This window comes from Sander lucioperca, chromosome 2 (assembly GCF_008315115.2).
Source record: "Sander lucioperca isolate FBNREF2018 chromosome 2, SLUC_FBN_1.2, whole genome shotgun sequence".
Taxonomy (NCBI): domain Eukaryota; kingdom Metazoa; phylum Chordata; class Actinopteri; order Perciformes; family Percidae; genus Sander; species Sander lucioperca.
The window spans coordinates 4,214,254-4,241,649 of NC_050174.1; the positions used below are offsets into that span (position 1 = coordinate 4,214,254).

Sequence of the window (27,396 nt, forward strand, 5' to 3'; positions counted from 1 at the left end):
AAATACAGTATCAACTCAGGAAGTCTGTTTTCACTGTTAATCTATAGTGTGTGGTTAATATTTCTCACAAACTGTCGCACAATCTTAATCTTAATTTGTATTATAGGCCTGGTTGACCATTATGTGCATATGTAATTTTAGTCAGCTATATTTTGACTTTCATATTCAAGACTTAACCCATGAAAAACAACAATCAACTAGTGTAAACAAAGTAAGAGATAGAAAAAAGTCCAAGATCAAAATGGAGGTCAAGGACCAGCTCCTGTGTCACCTGTAAAATATATATATATATATATATATATATAACGATGAAAAGCAAAGTCATTGCTCTTTTAACCTTCTCGTCCAAGGTTATATTTATTTATTACATATTATATTATTTATTCAATATTACAAACTGGTTTGTCAAATTTATGATGAATTTATTAAAATAGTATCAGGGTCTGAGCCACAGCACCCTGGCCTTATTTCAGTTATACAACAATGAAATTAAGTTTTACCTATAAATAACAATGTACAATTCACTTCTATATCAATTTAAAGCCACTTTTGGCACAACAAATTTGGCACATTTCTAACAACTTTCGCTAAAAGTCTGAGTATTCATTATTATGCAGATAGGAATATAACTCCATATTATTTCAGTATTATACTGTGTGTAGATAAATTCTGTTCCTGCCCAATGAACTTTGCACAAGAGATGTCTGACCTCGTTTGACCCAACCTTGTTAAAAGTAAAACGTTTAGAAGGCATTTTAGGAGGCACTTTCATACTGACCTATATTTCTGACTATTTGGAAGGTGTCTCACGCTGAATAATGTTTACTGTCTTCCTGTCAATACAAGACTACCGTTGTAATTGTATCCCTGACTGCATTGTGTACAATAGGGTGCAGTAGGATGTTTTGAGCTGCCCTTATGAAAAGGCATTTTCAAAGGTAAGCACTGCAGGTCTGACCTGTTGTGAAATATGTTACACAACACTTTGTTGTGAAAAGGGCTGTATAAATAAAGTTTATTATTATATTACATGTATTTTGGCAAAGGTACTAAAAAAACAAGTGAACAAGCACTGCAAATTAAAGATATATCAATTACTTCTCAAACATGTCTGATATTCTCCAACTATAAACTTGTTTTTGTTCTGCTCCTAATGTCTATCTCGTGTAGAAAGCAGCTGCAATGCAACAATTGCCAAGCGTAAAACAAGACGAAGCCAGTACTAGAAGACAAAACAAACTCCCAGAGAGGAGAAAGGGTGACAACAAAATATCAATTTTCTTGTTGTGAGGTCGCCTGCCTAGCTTTATGTACTTAAGTCATTCAGTGTTTTCTGATCAGTGATGAAATGCTAACACTGCACAATTTCTTATCAAATCTTACAAACCCAAATTCCAATATGCATGACTGTCAAATCTTAGTCCACCACTGACCACAGTGGTGTTAAATCCATTAAATTGTGTAAAATGCAAATAAAAACAGATTACTGATAAACTTTATTGTTTTTTGGCAAATATTCACTCATTTTGAATTTGATGCCTGCAACACGTTCCAAAAAAGCTGGGACGGGCATGTTTACCACTGTGTTGCATCACCTTTTTTTTTAACAACACTCAATAAGCGTTTGGGAACTGAGGACACCAATTGTTGAAGCTTTGTACATTGAATTATTTCCCATTCTTGCTTGATGTACGACTTCAGTTGTTCAACAGTCCAGGGTCTCCGTTGTCAAATTTTGCGATTCATAATGCGGCACACATTTTCAATGGGCGACAGGTCTGGAATGCAGGCAGGCCACTCTAGTACCCGCACTCTTTTACGATGAAGCCGCTGTTGTAACACGTGCAGAATGTGGCTTGGCATTGTCTTGCTGAAATAAGCAGGGACGTCCCTGAAAAATATGTTGCTTGGATGGCAGCATATGGTGCTCCAAAACCTGTATTTACCTTTCAGCATTAATGGTGCCTTCGTACCCATGCCATGTGCACTAACACACCCCCATACCATCACAGATGCTGGCTTTTGACCTTTGCGCCGATAACAATGTGGATGATCCTTTTCCTCTTTGGCCTGGAGGACATGACGTCCATGATTTCCAAAAACTATTTGAAATTTGGACTCGATCAGACCACAGCACACTTTTCCACGTTGCGTCAGTCGATCTAGGATGAGCTCGGGCCCAGAGAAGCTGGCGGCAATTCTGGGTGTTGTTGATATATGGCTTTCGTTTTGCATGGTAGAGTTTTAACTTGCACTTGTAGATGTAGCGACGAATGGTGTTAACTGACAATGGTTTTCCGTAATGTTCCTATGCCCACGTGGTAATATCCTTTTCATCATTTTTAATGAAGTGCCGCCTGAGGCCACGGGCATTCAATGTTGGTTTTCAGCCTTGCCGGTTACATGCAGAGATTTCACCAGATTCTCTGAATCTTTTGATGATATTATGGACTGTAGATGATGAAATCTCTAAATTCCTTGCAATTGTACGTTGAGAAACGTTTTTTCTTAAACTGTTACTCACGCAAAGTGGCGAACCTCGCCTCATCCTTGCTTGTGAATGACTGAGCCTTTTGGGGATGCTCCTTTTACTGAAACCGTTATTGCAGGCCACATCTGGTACCATGGTGCTTTTTATTTGGCTACATCTGCTAGAAAAACTATTTAAGTGGCTACTTTACCTCGGAACAGACTTTACAGAACTATGCATGTATGATTTAAAATAAAAAAAAGTGTTGGCCTGGCCCCTCGGTGCAGCTATTGATGCATTTTCGTTCCTCCTATAGCCTTTCAGTATTTTGATTCCTGAACTCTGAATCTGGATGTTGCTTTAAGTAGATCCCAATGTATTCATCCTACATTTAAATGCATCTTTGGTGGTTAAATCTGTATTTAGAGCTCTTGCAATCACATCACCCAAGATGCATTTGAAATGCTGAATGTGAGCAAGGCCAACATATTTTTTTCCGGGTGGATTTATCCTTTAACGTAAATAAAGAGCTCTCATAGGTCCAATTTCTGTGGTTTCCTCTCATAGACTTGCAGTCTTTGATGTCTATAACTGATAAGTGTACAAAGGGCTGGTCTCCTTTGAAAGCAGCAGTCGTTTGGTGGCTTTTTGGACCACTTATGATGAAGCAATAAACCTCAATTTATAGCATTGCACCTTTAAAAATGGAGAATAAGAGATAAAGACAAGTTTGCGTGACTCACCGGCAAGTATTCTGCAGCTTCTCATTATCAACGTTTTTGATATTATCCCCAAAGGGGCAATTTGTGGTGCAGCAAGGCACACATGTAAGACATTCAGACACACGGCAAAACAAAAGAAAATCCACATTAAGTGGAGCACTGAAAATAAGCACATGGAATACATTAATCACATAATTTAAAGTGGTTGAGGTCCTATAATCCATTATAAAGGTGCCAGTTATTCCATCTTAAAGTGCTAGTGCAAAACAATCCAGATAAATAAATAAGACATCTATAAAAACCACCATCGCTAACTAATAAAAATCTGAACAAGTACCATCACAAATAAAACTACAACAAATCCATACAACTCTAATCCACTACAATCATAAGACTTAAACAGACCCTAATGCCCTCTATACACACACACACACACACACACACACACACACACACACACACACACACACACACACACACACACACACAAACACACACTAAGAAATACCATAGAAATAAAAAGTTCAACCAATAAATAGCTAGCAACTAGTTTAGCCTTTTCTAATACCATCATGACCATCATCATCATCATCATCATCATCATCGTCTGACATCAGGACCCAGGTATACCCTCACCACCTGCAGCCCTGGCCATACCTGAGTTCAGGAGTGAAATGGCGGTTGGTATAAATGAGTGTCTATACCTGTTGCTCTTGACTTGGGGAAATCTGACATTATTGCCATGATGACATTATTTACATAAACAATCTCAAAGTTAAGTCAGTTTTACAGTATTTATACAGCCCAACATCATAACTCACATATTTGCTTCAAGGGGCTTTACAATGTAGCCTAAAGCATAAAGTGTATGTTTTCATATCACACATCACTGTTTGGCTTGTAAAATAGGAATGTCACTTTATTGGCCATTTGATAAATTTACCTAATAGTGTCCTGTCCCATTTCTCCTGCAGTGTTTCACCCTCTTGCTCGCACACATGATCACTGAGCTGAACTAAAGTCTGTGAGGGCTCAGTGTGGACTTGAAAACTGTGTCTTGCTCCTGAAATATGTCTGTAGTGATAATTATTTATTTTTTCCCTCCTCTGGACAGTGGACGCGGGGCACGTGAGAAAGTTTAGCAGCTGTTTGACCGGGGCTCGTCACTGCGTCACACAGCGTCTCCACTCTGATTGGTCCGCTCTTGTGCAACTGTGCAGTTGTATAAACTCTGCAGTTTGAAAGGAGTTGGCAGAGTCTGCTGTAGGGATCGCAACAGTCTCAGTGGGAGGAAACTCTTCCGTGCGAGGGGAGGAAAAAAGGCTTCACCGGTTTCTGCAGACTTGTCTTGCTAAGTGATTTAGAGATGCAGAGCTGCGCCAAGTCCTGGGGGATCTTCTTGGCCAAGTCGGTGAATCCCAGAGCATCGTGCAGGCATCTAAGTGACAAGAGCCGCGTGGTTTGGAAACTTCAGTGCAGGATCCGAAACAGCGGGGCATCCCTACCAACAGCAGCCCGGGGTCTGAGGACGTCTGCAGCAGTCTCCTCCAGACAGATAGAAAGAATATTACCCAGACACGATGATTTTGCAGAGAGGCACATTGGTCCAGGTGAGAGGGAGAAGAGAGAAATGCTGGATGCTTTGGGACTCGAGGTAAGATTAACTCACGCCCGCCCCCCTAAAATTAGACACAACACGCTTTCCATTTTATTAAAACTAAATTTCAACATAATAACCTATGCTATGAGCAGCATATTGATATTATTCGGTATTCACAGCCATGTTTTTGCGCGCTTTTGTTTATTAAAATGCTTGTTTTTTCTCCCAGTCTATCGACCAGTTGATCGAAAACACCGTTCCATCCTCCATCCGTATCCAGCGGAGTATGAAAATGGATGACCCAATATGTAAGTTTATCTTCATTTGAATATGTGTTATTGATATAATGCCATCTTTATGTGACATCCATGTGGCAAAAGACTGCATGATCAACCTCGATGCAATTGTGCCTAAACCGATTTAAAATACTTAAATATCAAAATGAATGTATAACCGTCTCACTCGTCTCCAGCTATTTTGCACGGTGAGGTTTTCCCACATTAAACTGGCAGTTGAATGAAGCCAAGTGAGTGGCTGGAATGTAGGTTGCACCTCTATTGTGTGCCGCGAAGCGCTCTTCCCTGTTAAGTCTTCCTTTGAACATATTTGGAGTTGTTTTTGCGAAACTCGGCGAGCGGCACCAATCTCCTGTTGGGAAGCCGATGCTCATAGGATGGCAACTGGAGTGTAAAGTTTAGCCTTGAGATCCGGTCCCAAGTCCAGTTCAATCTGGTTACAGCGTTCACGTTACATCACAGCCGATGGGCTTCCTAATAAGGTGACTTTTGCATGGAGATTTGCCTGGATGTGTTTTTTTTTTTTCGTTCCCCCTATGCAAAAGGCTACGTGTCAGCCCCATGCAGTCTTCCTGTTAAACGAGTTTGTGTTGTCGAATTTCCTTAGTAAAAACACAAGCTAAAGATAGAAATGAGGCGGTATTAGATTAGACTTCCAGTTAACAATGGAAGAGATTAGGCAGTTAATTCAAGTAAATTGGCATAGCAGCATATAACCCATCTGTAAAAACAGCTGCTTTACTGTCTGTCAGCCCTGGTAACAGATGAATAAATGATGACTGACAACATGAATAGTATGTTTCCAAATGTAAATAGATTCCTTCTTGGGGGAGGGCTTAATTTGTTGTTATGCTGTGATTATCTTAAGTGTGCTGAGGTGCAAAATGAAAATAATTGGCAACATGGATGAAACCAACATCTCAGCAAAACTAAGAACTTTAATGGTATCAATGCATCTCATGATATCCTAAATATATGCAATATCACGTTCAAAACAATCAATGCAATGAAATCTGTTCCATTGTCATATATTACACAAGATACAACTTTTGGAATGTGGAAAACAAAGTCTTAAGTCGCTTAATTTTTTCCATTTTTAAGCACAGTTGGCTTGAAATCAGCAGCATTTTGTAAAACGCAGCAAAATAAGTGCTGAAATCAACCATTATTTTCATTATCAGTTACTCTGCCAAGTACCATTTGTAATTCATGAACCATTTGTAATTCATGAACCATTTATAATTCATGAACCATTTGCACCTAGTAGATCTGAATACAATCTAAGATCAAGTAGATACATACTGTATGATGTTCCACAAACTAAAACAGAGTTTGGCAAAACAGTTACAGTGCTCCGACTTCATGGAATGATGTGCAAAATCAGCTAAAACCGCAGGTTTTTATTTCACATACTGAATTCAAGTCCTACCTAAATCAAATATATCAACATGTCTGCGCTTGTTTTTAAAATGTGATTTTCTGTTTTTATTTCTTATTGCTGTCCATCCCATGTGCTGCCTTCTTGGCTAGGGCTCACTTGTAAAAGAGATTGTAATCTCAATGTGATTATTTTCCCTGGTTTAAAAAAAAAAAAAAAAAAAAAAAAAAAAGATAAAGCCTGAAAATCTCTATATCCGCTACCGTGGCCCAGGACGGCTGTGATTAGTTTAAAGAAATACAAACAAGCCAGAGCGTGAATAAATAGTGGGTGTAGCCAGACCATACTCCAGTGCTGACACAGCACTTTGGACATACGTAGGTCTTGCAATGTGAGACTATTTGCCTGAGACAGTCAGCTTTAACACCAGAGATCCACTAGAAAATCCAACATTTAGAAAAGGTTTGTAAAAATACCGAAGTTACAAATCCTCAGGTAGTTTCCATATCACCTCTGATCTGCCCTTGTGTCAGCGCCTCCTCTGACTCTGTTAGGTATTATAATGCAACAAGCCATGCTGAAGGAACAAACTGGAGGCAGTGCTGTTTTTTTTTTTTTTTGCTTGTTCAGCTTTGAAGGGCTTCATTTTGCAAAGCCAGCGAGGGATTCTCTCTCCAACAATAGACGTCCTGGATGGTTTTGAATCAGGCTTTTTTTGCTGCCCCGTAGAACTGGGACCATGGGAAAGCAGTCCTCTCTCTCATGAAACAAATTCACACACACAAAGATACATGTTAACGACTCACCCTGAATCTGTTGATAATCCTTAATCACTGAATTATTATTTTCTCTACTGAATTTGGCAGATTCACATGTGAATGTGCAACGTTTAGCCTTTGGAAGAAGCTGTAAATATCTACTTGTATACTGGCTACAGTCCCTGTCACCACCAAAGACTTAGAGGTGTCTTTCTTTTTCAAAAGCAGAAGTAGTTAGGGCTCTCGGTTCAGATGGGCAGTATTGTCCATTCCTTGGAGTTGCTAGGCAGCTAGTTAGGCCAGAGGAATCTCAGTGGTTGGTTGTGCACTGGCAGAGCTTCCTTACTGCACCGGAGAATGAGGCAAAATAACTGGCCATCGGGAAAGAAACCATGGGTAGTCAGTCTCTTGGTGTTTGCTCCTGAGATGGACAAAACATGTCTTGTATGTGCATTGTTTTCTTATCCTAAGTTCTAATGTAAAATGTTTTTTTTTTTCTTGGGATTTTTTTGTTTACAGCATATACTTTGACATTTCTTTTTAAATATCAAGGGAGGAGTTTTTTATACTGTATGTGGCATGCAATACGTTAGAGCTTCCACACATTATCAAAGAACCCTCCTACCTACAGTAAAACCTGTTTTTATCTCTTTATCGTATAAGTTATACAGTCCGTTAGACAGTGGCTCACATGAGAGACAACATGCTGTTCACTAGAACATTTGGCATATTTTGTATGACATGTTATTCATTTCAGGAATGCAAACTTTGTAGTGTTTTATGTATAATAATGAGGTCAGAGGCTGCTTAATTAATGTAATTTATATCACTGAAACAGACTTTCCTAATTACGTTGACGAAGAAACTGTATTGTTAATTGTGGATAAAATGTATTATTGTATGTTATTGTATATTGGGACATACAGTATATTGTGATGTAGAAAAGTTCCTGGATATTTAATTAAGAAACACATAATATATAACCAGAGAGGAATGTCTGGTTTTGGTTAATCGAGTGAATGAATTTGAAGAAATGCTCCTGGAGTACCAGGGGAAAAAAATCAAGTTACTTCATTACATTAAGCCAAAAATCCTGTAAATCCAGTATTGCTTTGTACTAGTATTGCTGTCTGATAAGTAGTAGCTATAGGTATAGAAAAATCTATAGATAAATCAGTTACACTTTACTTGAAGGTATCTTCATAAGAGTGACATGACACTGTCATGAACATGTCATAAACATTATAAACGAGTCCTAAACGTTTATGACATAACACTTCTTTTAGTGTCATTCGGTTTTTGTCATGACAAGTTATGGTTAGGGTTAGGGTTCATGTGTCATGACTGTGTCATGACAGTGTCATGTGTTCATGACAGTGTCATGTCACTCTTATGTAGATACCTTCAAGTAAAGTGTTACCGATAAATCTAAAAATCTAATTATAATCACAACTTAAATATTTTACAGGTGAGAGTGAGATTCTGGACACTCTACAGAAGATTGCATCAAAGAATAAAGTGTGGAGGTCCTACATCGGCATGGGCTACTACAGCTGCTTGGTACCACCACCCATCCAGCGTAATCTCCTGGAGAATTCAGGCTGGTGAGTGCCCTCAGGTGACCCTCCCTTATAAGAAACCTTAAGGAAATTTGAAAGGGCAGGGAGCTCATTTCCTCTCACCGATAACTAATTATGTTTATTCATACAGTTTGGTTACTCATTTAAACCTAAATTGCTGTGCTGCAGAATAACGTCTCGTTAATAGGAAGCCTTGTGACTGGTTTTTAATGGTCTATGCTTGTGACCCATGTGAGATATGGTGTTCTGTTGAACAAAATTATCTAAATCAGCCATCCTTTCCCGTTTTTTTTTTTTCCTCCAAAATCCGGGGGTTGGGACTTGGGAGAGACATACAATGCATTCCACTGTTCCGTCTCGATTCCTTGAATACCACCAACTTTGTGCTATTATCCTCATGTCCAAACTCACTCTGTTGTTTCATTGTGTCCGTCTTGTTCTCAGGGTGACGCAGTACACGCCCTACCAGCCCGAGGTCTCTCAGGGTCGCCTGGAGTCGCTCCTTAACTACCAGACCATGATCTGTGACCTCACCGGCATGCCTATGGCTAACGCCTCCCTGCTCGATGAGGGAACGGCTGCGGCTGAGGCCATGCAGCTCTGCCACAGGTATTTACAGACTGATCACACTTCTCACACGGTCACGTGGAGAACAACCTTTGCAGTCATGTGGAGAACAATCTTTACTACTCAGATTATGTTGTGAAATGGAATCAAATCATATGAATTTAAGATAATAACTGTTACACTTTGGGAATAAGTTGCGTCTTGGCCACAAGAAGAAACTAAGCTTACACGTACATTGCATGCATATCTGACCAGTTATTTGTTTTTACTCCTTACAGACAGAACAAAAGAAGAAACTTCTACATTGACCCACGCTGCCATCCCCAGACCATTGCTGTAGTGCAGACCAGAGCCAAGTATGTATCACACACACGCAATCTCGATATAAAGAAATCAATAGGGTAAACAGAAAAACAATACCGGGTACATCTTATTGTATTAATTACCATTGAGCTTCTCTATTGTGAAACAGTTTCTTTTATTGTATGAAAACAGAAAACCACTACAGACAGCTAAGGTGCTAAGTGTTTTTACCACTATGTGTACCTATAGTTCTTAGTACCCCTCTAAGTTTTCACTGTAATGTTGCAGCTACATCGGGGTGAAAACTGCGCTGAAGCTGCCTCATGAGATGGACTTCAGTGGGAATGATGTGAGCGGTGTGCTCTTCCAGTATCCGGACACTGATGGCAAGGTGGAAGACTTCACAGCACTCGTAGACCGGGCGCACAAGGGAGGGGTAAGATAGCTTTCACCACAAAAACAAGTAAAAGCATAACAGACCTGCTTTCAGGCTACTCTGCGATTTAGTGTTTACTTTATATCAAAAGAAAGGCACAAGATCTTAGGTTTGCAACTTTCACTGTGTCCATATCCGATTTCCAAATTTCTTTCTCAACGTGTATCAAGGAAGTGATCAGATTCCACTTTTCACAGCAGCTTCGCCTAAAGTTTTATACTGATGACACTAGTATAGCGGATAACTGGCTTCGTAGAGCTTTAAAGGAGAGGGATGGGATGTGCATAAACCAATATCAAGATTTGGTTGTACCACAGGAAGTGCTCATCTTTGTCGTATATGTGCCATAACTGCAAACCAGCTGCTACAGATTAGTCAGAATAGTTTTCTTTTTAATGACCGAAGCTGAACTATGTCCATTGACTTGGTTATACCCTGGTTCTCTCCATTTCTAGGCCCTGGCTTGCTGTGCTACAGATCTGTTGGCCCTCTGTGTGCTGCGCCCTCCTGGGGAGTTTGGCGTTGATATTGCACTGGGCAGCTCACAGAGGTTTGGGGTTCCTCTTTGCTACGGGGGTCCCCATGCTGCCTTCTTCGCTGTTAAAGACAACCTGATCCGGATGATGCCTGGCAGAATGGTTGGAGTCACCAGGTGAGAAAAAGACACCCATCTGTCATAATAACTTGGAGGGAGATTTTGTGTACATATTAGAAAATGATGGGGCTTCATATCAAAACGAATGGAGGAAACTCAAAAGCTTCCTTTTGGAACAGTTTAAATAATTAATGTACATTCACATTTCAGGGATGCAGCTGGTAAGGAGGTGTATCGGCTTGCTTTGCAGACCAGAGAGCAACACATTCGCAGAGACAAAGCAACCAGCAACATCTGCACGGCACAGGTATAACTCTCATTTTGTATGTTTTTATCATTTCCACTTATAAATAAACAAATGTGTGAATGAATGTGTGTATTTGTATTTATTTTTAGTTACTGGCAATCAAGATTTAATTTATTTAATTTTTTTTTTTTTTTTTTTTTTTTTAACCTTTTCATCCCTGTTCAACCTCTGACTCCTAGGCTCTGCTGGCCAACATGGCAGCTATGTTCGCACTGTATCATGGTCCTCAGGGACTCAAACACATTGCTGAGAGGACGCACAATGCTGCTCTGATCCTTGCTGAAGGTAAATATTTGTTTTGTTTTTCAATTTGAAATCAAGCTGTTGTTGATGCAGCACCACAATTATTTTGCTGGACGTAGTCATCTCTGCCAATTTGGGACATGTATTTGCAACACAAGTGCATGCTTAATTTTCATAATTTCAAGGTTTGTCAACATTGACTACATCAGACACATTGTGGAAGAATGATCCAATGATGCACTGGGCAGAGACCAATATGTCATTACTGCTACATCATGCATATTGGGGAAAATGCAAAAAAAAAAAAATTCTTCCCATTTTCTTGTCCAGTTCTAACTTGCATCAATAGATAAACACACATTTATTCAGTTATTTATGCATCTAAAGAATGTACTGTATGAAACCTTTCAACCGCACACTTTGTTTCAGGTTTGAAGAGAGCAGGACACCGGCTGCACAGTGAGATGTTCTTCGACACTCTAAAGATTAACTGTAGCGTGGCAGCCAAAGACATTGTTGAGAGAGCCGCGCAGAGGCAGATAAACCTAAGAATCTACACTGAAGGAGTGGTGAGAACGTTATGTTGTGGGGAAAAAAAAAAAAAAATAATATATATATATATTATATATTATATATTATATATTTTATTTTATTTATTTCTGTTCTGGGAAACTTTATTTACTTGGGAGGTAAAACCTAATTTATTTCATCTAGTGTTGTGCACTTACTATAATTTATACAGATAATGAAGTGTTTTCATTGCTTTCCAACTTTAATATGCTTATAATAGATGAACATACAATTTTATGACCGAGTCTTGAGTATCGGAGGCATTTTTAATTGTTTTCATCCCTCCTTCTCTCCGCCAACAGTTGGGTGTGTCTCTGGATGAGATGGTGACTGAGAGGGACTTGGATGACTTGCTCTGGGTCTTTGGCTGTGAATCTTCAGCTGTACGTTGAAGGTTTTCACTCATGATTTATATTTTATCTGTTGTCATTTAAATGTGGTCAGCTTCCTCTGTGTCTGCATCTGGGTTGCATAGTATTTATCTTCTATTAGTCTACTTCTATTAAAATAAAACTTCACCTGCTTTAATTTTGAAATGCTAAATTTTTTTTTTTAGGAGCTGATTGCTGAGAAGATGGGTGAGCGGGTGAAAGGGATCATGGGAAGTCCATTCAAGAGGACAAGCAAGTACCTCACGCACCAGGTCTTTAACAGGTTGGTATTCTCAATTAAATTGCAACCCTATAGCACACAATGGTAGCACTATACCAATTATAACAAATTACACTGCAATTATGTCTTAATGACATGTTGGGCTACAAATATCAGAATCAAATTTCCCATGTTGATTGTCTGGTTGCACTTGCCACTGATGTTAAATGACCACATTACATAACCGACGATGTTGAAATGTGGTGCTCAGACTTTTCTCTACTAAATGTCTGACATGAAGCTACTGGTGTTAAATGTCTTATTTGTAGCATTAGAAACGTGTTGATTTGCTTCAAAGCATTTTAAGTACTCAGTTTCTTACTATCATGGCTGCATGCCGAAATCAGTATATGATTTAATAGTCCAAAAACATTTGTTTTCATGTAATTGGCCCCTGCTGCTCTTAATAAACAGGCAGCTGGTGTTTTTTTTTTGGCCCACTGGAAATCTTCCAAGATCTGGCTTGATTGATTATTTAAAATAAAGGATTATTTAAAATAAAGGATGTACTGTTCCTGCGTAAGCAAGACTTTAATGTGTTTTGAGTATCGCAACACATTATTTCTGCAGTAGAAATGGGTTTTCAACAATGACAGCCTCACTGGCTAAAAGGAATTTTTTTCTTGGTTACTAAAGGTGAAACATATTATCTTTTTATTAGTGCCATAAAAACCGTCTGGTATCAGGGCTTCTAATGTCTTAAGTCCTCCTTTTACTCTGACATAATGCTTGCGCAAACGTCCTACTAATGCACTTAGTAAGCAGGTTACTGGTGTTAATTTTGCTTTAATTTAGTGACATACCAAATATTGGAAACAATATGCCAATTAACTCTACTTCTGGTTAATCTTTGTCTCCAGTTACCACTCTGAAACCAACATTGTGCGATACATGAAGCGACTGGAGAACAAGGACATCTCCCTGGTGCACAGCATGATACCACTGGTTAGTACTACCTGCAGCCAAACAGGATATGAATTTCAGTTGTTTGCAAATCTGAATACCATGCCATATGTGTGAGTTATGTGTTGGTGCTGATGCTGTTTTATTCTTTAGGGGTCCTGCACCATGAAGCTTAACAGTTCTTCAGAGCTCATGGTGAGTAATTCAAGATGCATCTTCAGAACAAAATGGATATTTTCAAAACTTACATGAAGTTCTCAGATTCTCATCACATGGTCCACCCTCTTGGTTTTTCCCAAAGCTTTTAGCCATCTTGTGGCCTTCCTTAGCGAATGGAGCTGCTCCGTTGTAATGGAGATGGTTTATTTGTTATCATCTGACCTAAGTATTTAAACTGCTTTTTCCATGGTCGAGAGTGGACATTCAAGCCAAACATGAAGTTGTTTTGGAAAGTTGCATTCTTTCTGGCTCACTGCTGTCCTCCTCTCTTCTTTAGCCAATCACCTGGAGGGAGTTTGCCAACATCCACCCCTTTGTGCCTCTGGATCAAGCTGAAGGCTACCAGAAGCTCTTCAGGCAGCTGGAGAGGGACCTCTGTGAGGTGACGGGCTATGACAACATCTCCTTTCAGCCAAACAGGTGAGACTCACAGTTTGTTGCAGCACAAATCTGCATATACCAGTATCCAGGTGGACACAACACCAACTCATCAAGCATTAGTCTCTGATGTCTAGCTCTGAAACATTTTTTTCCCGTTGTTCACAAAAGTAAAGAGATGCTTAATTTGTTATAACTTTCCCTTTCCAGGCAGTTCTCACGAGAAATTTAAGGCATTTTCCTGCCAAAAACATAAAAAATTTACATTTGCCCCTTCTATAAATAATTTTAACCTCAGGGGTTAAAATTATTTATAGAAGGGGCAAATGTATGAAAATAACTTCATAATTCTTTAAAAAGATGGATTCAGCCTGTAGACGGTCAACTGTTATGGTTGTCATGTATACCTGTAATATGTGACTTAATTGATGCATAATTTACAGATATGTCACCATTTACTCAATATTTTAACATCCTGTTTATCCTTTTGATAAAATAGATCGTAATGTCTGTTGTAGTTATAATATTATTATTATTATTATTATTATTATTATTATTATTATTATTATGCATACTTAGCTTGAGATAGTACTCTGACTGATGGTAGAGAAGTGGAAATGAGAACAGGAGTGAGCACTTTCCCTTTGTGTCTGGGACTTTGACGCTGGTTTTAAACTTGAATCAGTAGTCAAATGTTAGGAACTACATGCTTCATATTTCAGGTTTCAGCTGATAAAGCACACGCCCACCTCTGCTGTCTATCGCCACGTTATCAGCAGCAGAGGGTTTATGAATAGCACATAATGCTACATTGGCCTGGAGAGTTATCTTGCAGCTAGCTTTTCATCCCATCTCTTTCTCCCCTTTTGGTAATGTCTGTAGACTGGTCTTTGTGTGTGTGTGTGTGTGTGTGTGTGTGTGTGTGTGTGTGTGTGTGTGTGTGTGTGTGTGTGTGTGTGTGTGTGTGTGTGCACTACATGACCATGGTGTGTTTGCCTTGTCTTTCAGTGGTGTGCATGACTGTGTGTGTGTTTGCCTTGTCTGTTCAGTGTGTGCCTACTGACCTGGTGTGTTTGCCTTGTCTTTCAGTGGTGCACTACATGACCATGGTGTGTCTGCCTTGTCTTTCAGTGGTGCACTACATGACCATGGTGTGTTTGCCTTGTCTTTCAGTGGTGCACTACATGACCATGGTGTGTTTGCCTTGTCTTTCAGTGGTGCACTACATGACCATGGTGTGTTTGCCTTGTCTTTCAGTGGTGCTCAGGGAGAATATGCTGGCCTGGCTGCCATAAAAGCTTACCTGAACTCAAAGGGAGAGAGCTCGAGAAGTGTAAGTGTGCTGCCTAATTAGACTGCAGTCATACCGGAAATCACTGTAATCTGGAAGTTAAAAAGATTTAATAACACAAGCTAACACAAATTGGATTTATATGTGCCATATGCAGTGTCCCGCAGCAATTTAGAGAAAAAAAATACTATTTGGGAATAGTATTTTGGGAAATACTTACTTGCTTTTTGCCAAGAGTTGAGAAGATGGATACCAGTTTTATGTCTGTGCAGCCAGCAGCCAATTATCTTATCTCGGCATAAAGATTAAACAACTTCTTAGAAATAACTTGTTAATCTGTGAGCTTTAGAGGTGCTTGTAGGTGGATTTTATTTCCTTTGGACAGAGCCAGGGTTGCCAATCTTAATGCTAAGCTAACCGTCTCTTGGCTGTAGCTTCACATTTGATGCACAGACATGAGAGTGGTATCGGTCTAATCATCTATCTCTTGTCAAGAATGAAAATAAGTGTATTTCCCAATTTTAAAAGAGGCTCCTGAAACTCAAGAGAAATACAAATATATGAAGCCTGAGCTGGTGCACAAACCTGATTCCAAATAAACTTTTTCAAGAAGATTAAAGCACTTCTAAAAGCAATAATTTCTTTGCTATTCTTAGACCTATGGCCCATCTTAATGATCACAGTTACAGCGCTGATATCAAAGAATAGTTTTTCACCAGTAGTTCCTTTGAGTATGCTGACTAAATGTCTAATTACAGAGGTTGATAAAGAGCATAAGTACATAAGCCCTATCAGCACAAGTTTCTGACAGTTTTATTGTTTCCAGTTTACAACAGGTCACTTTTCAGATTATCATGTTGCAGGTATTATGGTTAGAAATTCCGTTATGGAAATTCATTCCAGTATCCTGATGTGCTGATTGGCAGCAGCTCGAGGACAAGGCGAGATAAGATGCCCCCACAGATTAATGACTGGCTGACTAAAGTATCTTTCCTGTGCTGTAAATTGGCCTTTGTTTTTTAATGGCTCCCTCATAAGTACATCTTTAGATAGTGGCCTGATCCCTTGAAACAGTCAAGGTCCAAACTGACAACCATTTGTGCAAACAAAGGGGCTGAAAACACTCTGACCCCACTAAAGGCTACTTGCTTTCAAGATTCCATATTTGGAGATTTTTTAAGACTTTGAGAACTGCAGGTCACTGGTGTGCCATGCTCTGCAGTGCTTTTCCAGTCAGTCATTTGTCAATGTTTCCCCACCCACAGGTCTAAGTCCCCCAGTTTCCTTTTGTGAGTTACAAAATGTCAGGTGTCGCCCTAATAAGGGATAAAATCAATTAGTGACCTGCTGGCAGGTTACACATTGGTGCCAGTGGTGGGTGCTGGCCCGTTTCCCCACACTGACTAAACCATTAATAGCCCTGCTCTTTTTGAATAAAGACATTTAAAATATAATATAACATAACATATAACAACAACATAAAATGTCACCACCAACTACAGCATGATGATATCATCAAAAACACCACAAAATCACCAGCAATAATAATAATAATAATAATAATAATAATAATAATAATAATAATAATAATAATATTTACTAAGGCCAGACCACCACTTATGAACTGTTTTTGATTTTTAACTTGATATATTTTGGTTTTAAAATGTCTGTACATGACTTCTTTAGGTCTCCGTTCTGTTCAAAGCCACATTAAGATTCAAGCTCACTCATGGAGATTATTGTAGTCTTAATATGAGAATGTTCTGTTCTGCTGTTCTTGGATAAGGAGAGGACATTCTGCAGTCTTAGCCTGAATGGATACTGGAATATCATTGGTCAAAAGCAGGGGCGGAGCGAGGGGGTGGCTTCTGGGCCTCCAGTCCCGAATGCTTTCTCAAAAGCCCCGAATCTTTTAGGTTTTTAACTTCAACTTTGGGTCATTTCCCTCAGTCTCTTTTACTGGACTGGCAAATCAATGGAGAAAAAGTTTCATTTCTGGGGAAATATTGCCATTGATTCTTTTCACTCTACTAAAAATAGGTTTCAAGATAATTAATGCCGTTTACGCCAAATTCCTACCCTACCATTGTTATGTAACTTAAAAATAGTAACATCAGACAATTTTTGCTTCTTTTTTAGGTGGCAGAAGTGAAAATGAGTCATCAACATTTTCTGTGTTCTACTTTCAGAATGATGAACACAGTTGGAGAACAATTAGAGACAAAATAGGACGTAGGCTGTACAGGATGATTCTTTTCCTTGGCAACTACCACATTTTTCCCCAAATGATGTACAGATTGGGATTCTATTATCAAATGGCATTAAAAATAGCACATATAGTTGAAGTAAATGGAGCATGCCCCTGAACGCCCCCCCCCCCCCCCCCCCGCCCCCTCTAGGTTTGGGCTGAGCCCCGAAGGTTTACAACACCTGGCTACGCCCCTGATCTAAAAGTTGAAAACTGAATAAAAGCATAATTGGCATTCTGGCTACAAATCCGTCACAACTCTCTCTGTCTTGCTACATTGATATCTTTCCTTTCACCTCCAGGTCTGTCTTATCCCCAAGTCAGCCCACGGCACCAACCCAGCGAGCGCTCAGATGGCTGGCATGAAGGTGCAGGTGGTGGAGGTGGACAAGGATGGCAACATTGACATGGCACACCTCAATGCGCTGGTGAGAGCCGGACTGTGTGCATTCCACTGGTTTTACAGAATAGGATTAGAGCTGCTGTGTAATGTTGTAAAAGGAGCTTTGTCAAGTCCGAGAATGTCATTACCTTGATGATATCCCAGGATGACCTTAAGACTTCAAATTTTTAACAGAAAGTCAGTGTTACGAATTTGGGAATCGGCTTTTGAAAGACATTTATTTGTAGGATCCAGTGTTTTTAGACCTTGACCCATATTAGTGACTAAAAAGTCAGATTATCCCAGCCACTGCTCCTTTTTAAATTTTGATCATCATTTTAAGAACATCTGTCTTTAACTTTAATAGTGTAGTGCTAAATAGCTGGAGTACCCCTTTACAAGTAGGGATATACAATATGAAGTATTTATGTCAAGATTATTTTTTTTTTAAATCAATAAGGATCACCAGTCAGACTTGTCCGTAACTGGCCAGGATGAAATTTTAAATCCACAGTCTTTTGCGTTGGAGTGCTCACTATAACCGCGGATCACTATAAGAGTTCATAAAAGACCATGGCAGCTTTGAATTAAAGTAAAGATACTAAATCACCAAGAGGTGTTGCTGTGACTTTACATTCCAGGTCAAATTTGGGTGTAAATCCCCAACACTCCATAATGTAATTTTAGTAATAATGATGTTGTCTCCTGAATCTTGCCCTCTTTCAGGTGGATAAACACAAGGCGAGTCTGGCAGCCATGATGGTCACCTACCCTTCCACCTTTGGCGTGTTTGAGGAGCAGATCAGAGACGTATGTGATCTCATTCACAAGAACGGAGGCCAGGTGTACCTGGATGGCGCCAACATGAACGCCCAGGTGAACGAAAAAAAACGGCAGCACAAAATTACAAATATTTCTGTTCTGTGATGTTAAAATGTTACATAAGTAAACAATTACTTGTGAAAGCTGTAGGCTAATATGATAAAGGTTTATGCAATATATGTGTGTGTTATGCTGTAATTGGATAACCTTTGGTCTCTGTAATATGCAGGTGATGGTTTTTACTGCAATATCACCTCCACCAATCACTGACAGCCCTACAGACCCTGCCCCCTCTCACTCCTCTTATACTGGTAGTAGCCAGCCACATGACTCTTAAATGATTTGGCAGATCAAATTAAAAGAAGAATCTGAGGTTACTTTAGATATTCAAATATTTTTAATAAGATTACTTAAGATGTTTGCGTGTGTTTTGTGTTATTACTTCTCAGGAGCCTAGAACAATGAGTTGTGCAAGATATGGACACTTAATACTCTGCTGTATGCTGTACATGTCATGTTTTTATTTAAAATTCCCAATACTTGGTAAAGCTACAACTAAAATAATCTCAAATGGCTTTCATGTCAGATATCTGATCGAAACTATAATGTCCTCATCTAGTTACAATAATTGGAATATTATCTGTTGCACACACATTTTCCTGCTGTAAGGGACCGTTTGGTATTTATGGAATGGACCACCTGGAAAATAGGGGAGGGTCATGTTTTTATTTTTTGTTGAGGGGAGGGTCATCCAACATTTTTTAGTCTGGACGGGGGGGTCCACCCAACTTTTTTATTAATGAAAAGAGCTAAATTTCAAAGTGGCTTGTTTGGTGCATATTTATCCGTGTAGCTCTCAGTCTTGGCCCCTTAGCCGATGGGTCTGACCGCATACGTGGAGTTTGCTGGGGGAGCAGGAGGACCACTGCCCCCCTGGTGGCTGAAATGGGTAATTGCATTGTTTAAAAAATGAGTGGAATAATTACATCTGGCATGACCAGATATTTTATAAATATCTTATATAACACAAAACAACTAAATGGTGATAGGTAATACATCTGATTTCATATACTGCTTTAGTAAAAACAACATTACCTGGCTGACGATGGGAGCAGCAGGACACAAAAAACGAAAGTTACTGTTGCACTAGTCTGGACATCTTGCTGTGCCAACCTTGCAATAAAGGTTTCCTAAATGCCATGTATATAAATGTGATGTCAGCTTACTAATTGATTGCGGGTTTTGTGTAGATTTGGACTTTTATACGTTTATTCCACTTTGTTTAAACGGTGAAGTGGAGAGGCCTCGTTCACTTGTTTGGAGCTGGCTGGTGAATGTGACGCTCGTATCAGCCTTGCTGGATACACCGTGACTCTGTTTGTGGATCTACTGATCGCTGTGGATTACTTTTTTTTTCGTGTCATTGGATTACGGCAAAATAAGGATCTTTTTTCTTAACGTGTCTTAACGTTTTATGGTGAGTTTGGAGAGGCATCTCAACAGACTGTAGGTCCAACACTAATTGTTCACTGTTACATTTTAGTTGAATTTAAGCGTCTGTCTATTGCGTTCCAAAACAGCCGTGCCGCGATTGGATTTCATAAGGGCCAATTGTTAAATTGTTACAATGTAATTTAAAATCTGCTTTAAAAATAAACGTGTTTTGGAATATAATGTTCAGCTTCGGCACCTTTACCTATGTGCTAAAATATACAATGACGAAGCCTGGTGACAAGTCCATAGCAACCAGTGTTGAATTATTTCCCATTGTCCTTTGCTGAATGGTCTCAATGTTTTGTTTTATTTCATGTGAATACTAGTTTACTAGAGGAGTAATTTAGTATTTGAAGTAATGCATGAAGTGTGCATTTAGTTCCCAGTGCTTATTGTGTTTCCACAACAATGTTGGTGAGTAAATCTACTGAAATGGCCACCACACCATAACAGAGGAGTGGGATGTGTAAGATGAGAATGCAGAGGTTAACTCCTGTACATCATGGCTGTAAGTATCAAATGGCATCTGTACTTCTTTGCTAAGTGCAAGCTTGCACGCGAGGGGAGGGTCATGCCTCTTTTTCAAATAATTTTGGAGGGTCATAGGAAAATTATTTCTGACGAGGGGAGGGTCAAGTCTTTTTAGGTTAGAGGCCACAAAACTCCTCCGGTGGCCCCTTAATTAAATAACGAACGGTCCCTAAGAGCCTTGATTTAAGCTGTAGATTGCATCAGTCAGTAAAGTCAAGATTAGGCATTCTTCACTCCAAATTTTCAGTCTTATGTGGTGTGAAATTACCATTGGCCAAATGATGGTAGTAGTATTTTTTTTTTTTTTTTCTGTCCTAATCAGGGATCTGGTTTAAAAGTAGAAATGGTAACCATTATGGGTGAATTGATCAGGCATTCTGGCCAGCAGACAGTTAATTTTCCTTCCTTGTTCTTCTTTCCAGGTGGGTCTGTGTCGCCCTGGAGATTATGGCTCTGACGTGTCTCATCTCAACCTGCACAAGACCTTCTGCATCCCTCATGGTGGGGGAGGACCTGGCATGGGGCCGATTGGAGTGTAAGTCAGAACATTGGTAATCAGTAATCCTGAAGGGGACAGTATCCAAGACCCTTGAATTTAAGAATATATCACAATCAATCTGCTCTTCATCAGGAAGGCCCACCTCGCCCCCTTCCTGCCCAGCCATCCGGTGGTTCCCATGCATTCAGGCAACACCAGCAACTCGCTGGGCACCATCAGCGCCGCTCCCTGGGGCTCCAGCGCCATCCTGCCAATCTCCTGGGCTTACATCAAGGTTAGCACAGATCATCAGTGATGTTCTTGTTTTGTGATCCTGACAAGACGTCACAAAATGTTTCACAAATTTGGTTCCAAAGAGCATGAAGGACACAAGACATACATCTGTAGCAAAAGCACACCGACAGGAGGGTGGAGAAATATTTGGAAACAAGAATCAGATTTTCTCTCCAATTTGTAAAAATACTTTTGATATGTTTTGCTTGTTCTCTAGAAATACTAAGGCCATGGCTCATTTGTCTTAATTATTTCCTGTTACCAATAATTTATTCATATGTCACATAGTAAGTGTTGTTAAAGTCAGCTGGGCATCATGTGAGTTTCATGTCAGAGTGACATGAACTAAAGTGTGAATTTGTGATAAACTGCCGGAGAAGGAATGTCAGGATGGTGCTGTCAACAACTAGTTATTTTATTGAATGTGTCGCTTAGGAACACTTTTTGCTGATGATAAACATTGTGCACATTTTGAACTTCATTAAAGACATGTGAAGCAGCTGGCCTTCTCTAATTGGCACCACTAGTTTTGAAGACTAAAACACTAAAATCCATTTGGCTTTAATTTTGTACTTTTTAGATATTGTGTGACCTGCATGACTGAGGAAGTTAATTCTGAATGTTACTTACATAAATATGTCCATTGGAAGTTTTTTGAATTTTTGAATGAAAGCCTTCATTTAATCAGTGAAAATGACTGCTAACATCACTCCTGTGTTCTGTGTTATAGATGATGGGAGCCAAAGGACTGCGTCACGCTACAGAGGTGGCCATCCTCAATGCCAACTACATGGCCAAGAGGCTGGAGGGTCACTATAAGGTCCTCTTCAGAGGCAGGAAAGGTACGGCTGTGAAAGCATTCATTTCTATCTATGTATGCTGATTTACTCGGATTCTCCACTGGCGCGTCTGTGCTGCGTTCCGGTTTTGTTCCGTCCTCCGCCACGCGCCATACCACACCGGGAGAGTCTTAGCAGCGGAGCGTCTTGCTGCCCAACTCGTAGATTTTGTTGTTTATAGAAGTACTTTACAGAACAATCATGTGTTTATTAAGCTAGTATCTACCTTCCACTCCAAGCACTCCTGTAGTTAATCTCCATGCCGTCTCTTTTTGGTGTTGTCCTTAAAAAAAAAAAGATTGTAGAGGAGACATAAACAATATTGGGGGGGTGTCTTTTGGTAAATTGACTGGATAGTTTCGCTGTTTCACTTCCTGCCCGGCTGTCCAAACAGCTCACGGTTCGTGTGAAAATACACCTGCCGCATATATTTTTAGCGGAGCAGAGAGCCGCTTCACACACGCTTCTGGGATGTGCCATGGCGCAGCTGGTGGAATATCAAGCATTGACTTGAATGGCAGCGATTGCTCGCGGTGCCTCTGGAACACAGCGCAGATGCGGCCAGTGGAAAAAGGGGTTACTCTCTACACTTCCAAACATGTTGGCAGTCAATTTTCAAAGGAAAAAAAGCTTATGTCAAATATTAAAATACTCTCCCTTCATGTTCTTGTGTTGGTCTGAACAGGATTTGTAGCCCACGAGTTCATTCTGGATGTGAGGCCATTCAAGAAGACTGCTAACATTGAGGCTGTCGATGTGGCCAAGAGGCTGCAGGATTACGGTATGCTGAATTATTTACATTCCTCTTTAATTGTGATACAAAATATGCTGAATATGCTACAGTATTTGGTAGGGTGGGAATCACCAGAGGCCTAACGATACGATATCATCACGATCTTGATGTCACAATACAATATTATTGCGATTTTAAACATATTGCAAATAGTATATTTATTACCTTTTTTCCAACTTCAGATTTTTCCCAATTTCAAATTATGTCCCCAAAAGGAAACATCTGTTTTATCTAAAAAGATAAATTTCTCTGTTTGTTCATTTCACTTCAGTTTTATTGCTGCAAAATGGGATTGTAAGCAGACAAACTGACCAACACATATATAATAATAGATCGATACAGTATTGCCACGGAAAATATTGCGATACTATGCTGTATGGATTTTTAGTGCTCTGCAACTGTTGGTGCCTTTTTCTAGACATTTAATATGCAGGATCATACATTTTCTTGAACCCCCATAAAATTAGAAAGTACTTTATTATAACTAATAGAATTGTTTCTTATTTTCATTTGTGTGCTGGAGTCCAGGTTTCCATGCTCCCACCATGTCGTGGCCGGTGGCTGGTACCCTCATGATCGAGCCCACAGAGTCGGAGGACAAGGCTGAGATGGACCGGTTCTGCGACGCGCTGCTAGGTATCCGACAGGAGATCGCAGACATCGAGGAGGGAAGGATGGACTCCCGCATCAACCCGCTCAAGGTAGGCACGCTACTGGCAGCTTGATTTGTATAAGGTGAAAAGAGCAGCTTACATGAAACTCTGCATGTGTGTTTGCAGATGGCCCCTCACTCTCTGGCCTGTATCTCATCCTCCAACTGGGACAGACCATATTCCAGGGAGCACGCTGCTTTCCCCTTGGTGAGTGTCCTCATCCCTCTGTCTTTAGCACTACAGGAAAGTTGTAACAGGGAGTGTGTATTAAGAACAGCAAAAGATTTTTTTTTTTTTTTTTATTAAACCACCTCTATGCCTGCATCAATTTCCTCTACACTTGTCACAATATTTGCATGGGTTGTAGTTTTATTAGTTCAATGTTAATCTTTCCAACTTAAAGGTTAAAGCGATTTTATAATTTTTTTTAATGTCAACAAATCACATGAAACACCATAACCCTTAAGGTGGGGAAGTAAAAAAGTATTGGGAGACAGAAATACTTTTTTAAACAAATGAAATACAAATCAGTAGGGTTTTTTTAAGCTAAGTAATTTCCTAAAACTGAAGGCACTGTAGTTTTTAGCAGACCTTACTCATTACTTTACTCACATTACTTAAGATTAAAATTACAATTTGTAAGATCAATTCATTGTTGGTTTTGGTCTGTTTGTGGGATTTGTTGACACTAACAAATATAGCTCTGTACTTGACTACAACTCGCACAAGCGCAGCACCAGACTTGGAACTGCTTGACAGTTGACAATGCTACTAGTTGGAGAAGCTCCGTTTGTGTAATTTTTGAAAATCCAAAAATCACTTTACTATCATGACAAGAAAAGGCAACAAACCCTCACATTTGAGAAGTTGAAACAAGGGATGTTCGGTATTTCTGCTTGAATGGAAAATGACTGAAACAATTATAAAAAAGCTAAACCTACTCATTTTCTGTCAATAGACTAATTGAATAAATGGGGTGGTGGAGAAAATCTTAGACAGATATCTCAAAACCAGTCACATAAAATCGACTAAGCGATAAGTCGATTGACAGAAAATAAATCGGCAACTGTTTTGATAATCACTTAATAGTTTGCTTTACTTTTCAAGCAGCAATGGCTCCTTCCAGGTCCTTAGATGTGAGGATGTGCTGCTTTTCTCTGTTTTTATATAATTGTAAATTGAATATCTTTGGTTTCCAAACCTGTTTTTGTAATATGGGTAAACAAGCACTAACCCTTTAAAATCAGATTAAGAAGTTCTTCAAATTCCAATTATTAGAGTGTACTTACAGAACTGTTTTGGATTTTGTTACTGTAAAAAAACTTAATTTAACCCTTTTTAATGCCTTCCAGTAAATCACTTTGTAGTATCTGCATAGCATAATAACCCCCATTAAAAGACTTTATTCTCACTTTTCAGCCCTTCATTAGGCCCGAGACCAAATTCTGGCCGAGCATCTCCAGGATCGACGACATCTATGGCGACCAGCACCTGGTGTGCACCTGCCCACCTATGGAGGCCTACGAGTCTCCGTACGAGGAGAAGAGAGCCTCCTCATAGATGCTCCCTGTGGTCCAGTCCCAATGTCTGCCTGAGCTCTAAAACCTGTTGCTCACTTTTTAACAGAATAATTGCCTCTATATTAGATGATTTTAGACCCTCACTGGTCATCCCTGTTTTTAACATTGGTGCCCTATGAATTGTGGTTACATTTCCTTAAGCAGAAGTGTATTAAGTTGGGGCTCAAAAAGTTGGCAAGAGAGCTCTTAAGCAGTTGTTGATGTAACAGCCCTGAGCCCTAGCTGACTTGTTACAAATGAGTGTTCAAGTCTGTGAGGTGGACATTGGGACCGGGCTTCGTCTCCGATCGCACACTTTTCACAGGGGTCACAGGTTTTTTTTTCCCTACTCAAACTGTTCCAATGGACCAAAAGTGCAACCTTTGCTTTTTTTAGGTGGCAAAATAAGTGCACCCTTTTGACACTAAGGCCACTGAGTAACTCTTAAATACTGCATTTTAAGTTGAGTACAGTTCATTTGTAGACTCCCAACATCTAAAAAAAATGCCCTTGGTGCCTCAATTTTGTTGTGTAAAATAGTTTTCTTGACTTTTTTTTTTCTTCAAAAACGTGAGGTAGTTTATTGTAGGTTTTTGTTATTTTGCATTTGTTATATGAAAATGTTTTTGTTTTGTGACATTTGTTGACCAAGTAGGTGAAGTAGGTTAATTTAAAATTAATAATTTTGTAATCTAAAGTGTTTTGTCTGTAGAAAAATAATTCTGTAATAAACATTTTTGTCTTAAATTGTGTACGTGTTTTGTACGAAGTCAGGTAAATTGCATTACAGTAAAACTGCAAGACAGGTTTAAAGTTTTATTTTAGTCAACACTGCCATCCAGTGGTGACTGATGGAACACTACTAACAACATGGATCACAAGAGGTGGAAAAGCTCTCAACAAATCGCAGCGCTTACCAGATTCCCTTGTCTTCATCAATTCTTCCCAGATTTAATTAGACAAATGTCCTTTATTCAGGTATTTCCTTTTGAATGGCTTGAGCTGAAATGATTATGGTGGGATGACAAATTAATCAACAAATTACATACTATGACATTTTATGTATCAAATCATATATATATATATATATATATATATATATATATATATATATATATATATATATATAAAAAAACATACTATGACTGACATTTTGTGAAATGCTATACTATGACTTTTCTTAAATTTTTGTGACATACATGACACTACAACTATTTTTTTGGCATACTATGAAATCCCATATTATGACTTATGAAATGCTATACTACAACTTTTTTTTACTTTTTGTAACATACTATGACTGACATTTTATGAACTACTATAATATGACATTTTTATGACTTACTATACTGTGTTTATGACATTTTAATAACATACTATACTATGACTTTTTTATGACATTTTATGAAATACTATACTATGACTTTTATGACATTTGAATGACACTATGAAATGTTTTGTGACATAAACCATGACTATTTTATGATGTACTATAATATGATATACTATACTATTTTTATGACATTTTAATACTATACTATGACTTTTTATGACATTTATGAAATACTATAATATGACTTTTTGACTTTTTTATGAAATACTATACTATGACTTGTTTATGACATTTTAATGACAATATGATTTTTTTATGACATTTTAATGGCATACTATACTATGACTTTTTATGACATTTATGAAATACTATAATATGACTGTTGGACATTTTTATGAAATACTATACTATGACTATTTATGTCATGCTATACTTTGACTTTTTATGACATTTTAAGGACATACTACACTACGACTTTATATGACATTTTAATGACATACTATACTATGACTATTAATGACATACTTACTATGATTTTGTATGACATACTGTACTATGACTTTTTATGATATTTATGAAATACTATATTATGACATGAAAAACTATACTATGACTTTTTTAAAAACCTTTTTTGTGACATACTATGACTGACATTTTATGAAATATGCTACGACTTTTTTTTTCTTACATTTTTGTGAAATGC

General features: G+C 38.9%; 1 protein-coding gene across 1 annotated transcript; it reads left to right on the top strand.

Moving 5' to 3' along the window:
* Positions 1–4,267: 4,267 nt before the first annotated feature.
* On the top strand, positions 4,268–26,107 carry gldc (glycine dehydrogenase (decarboxylating)). The gene is made up of 25 exons (XM_031305231.2): positions 4,268–4,846; positions 5,022–5,100; positions 8,693–8,828; positions 9,249–9,413; positions 9,650–9,727; positions 9,963–10,110; positions 10,566–10,762; positions 10,916–11,012; positions 11,192–11,297; positions 11,685–11,824; positions 12,128–12,208; positions 12,382–12,479; positions 13,337–13,421; positions 13,533–13,574; positions 13,876–14,018; positions 15,234–15,309; positions 17,818–17,943; positions 18,624–18,773; positions 21,167–21,279; positions 21,376–21,517; positions 22,247–22,358; positions 23,041–23,136; positions 23,677–23,849; positions 23,928–24,008; positions 25,221–26,107. Exons 1-25 carry the CDS (start codon positions 4,559–4,561, stop codon positions 25,359–25,361), a joined length of 3,093 nt encoding a protein of 1,030 aa, XP_031161091.1. The 5' UTR covers positions 4,268–4,558; the 3' UTR covers positions 25,362–26,107.
* Positions 26,108–27,396: the final 1,289 nt, after the last annotated feature.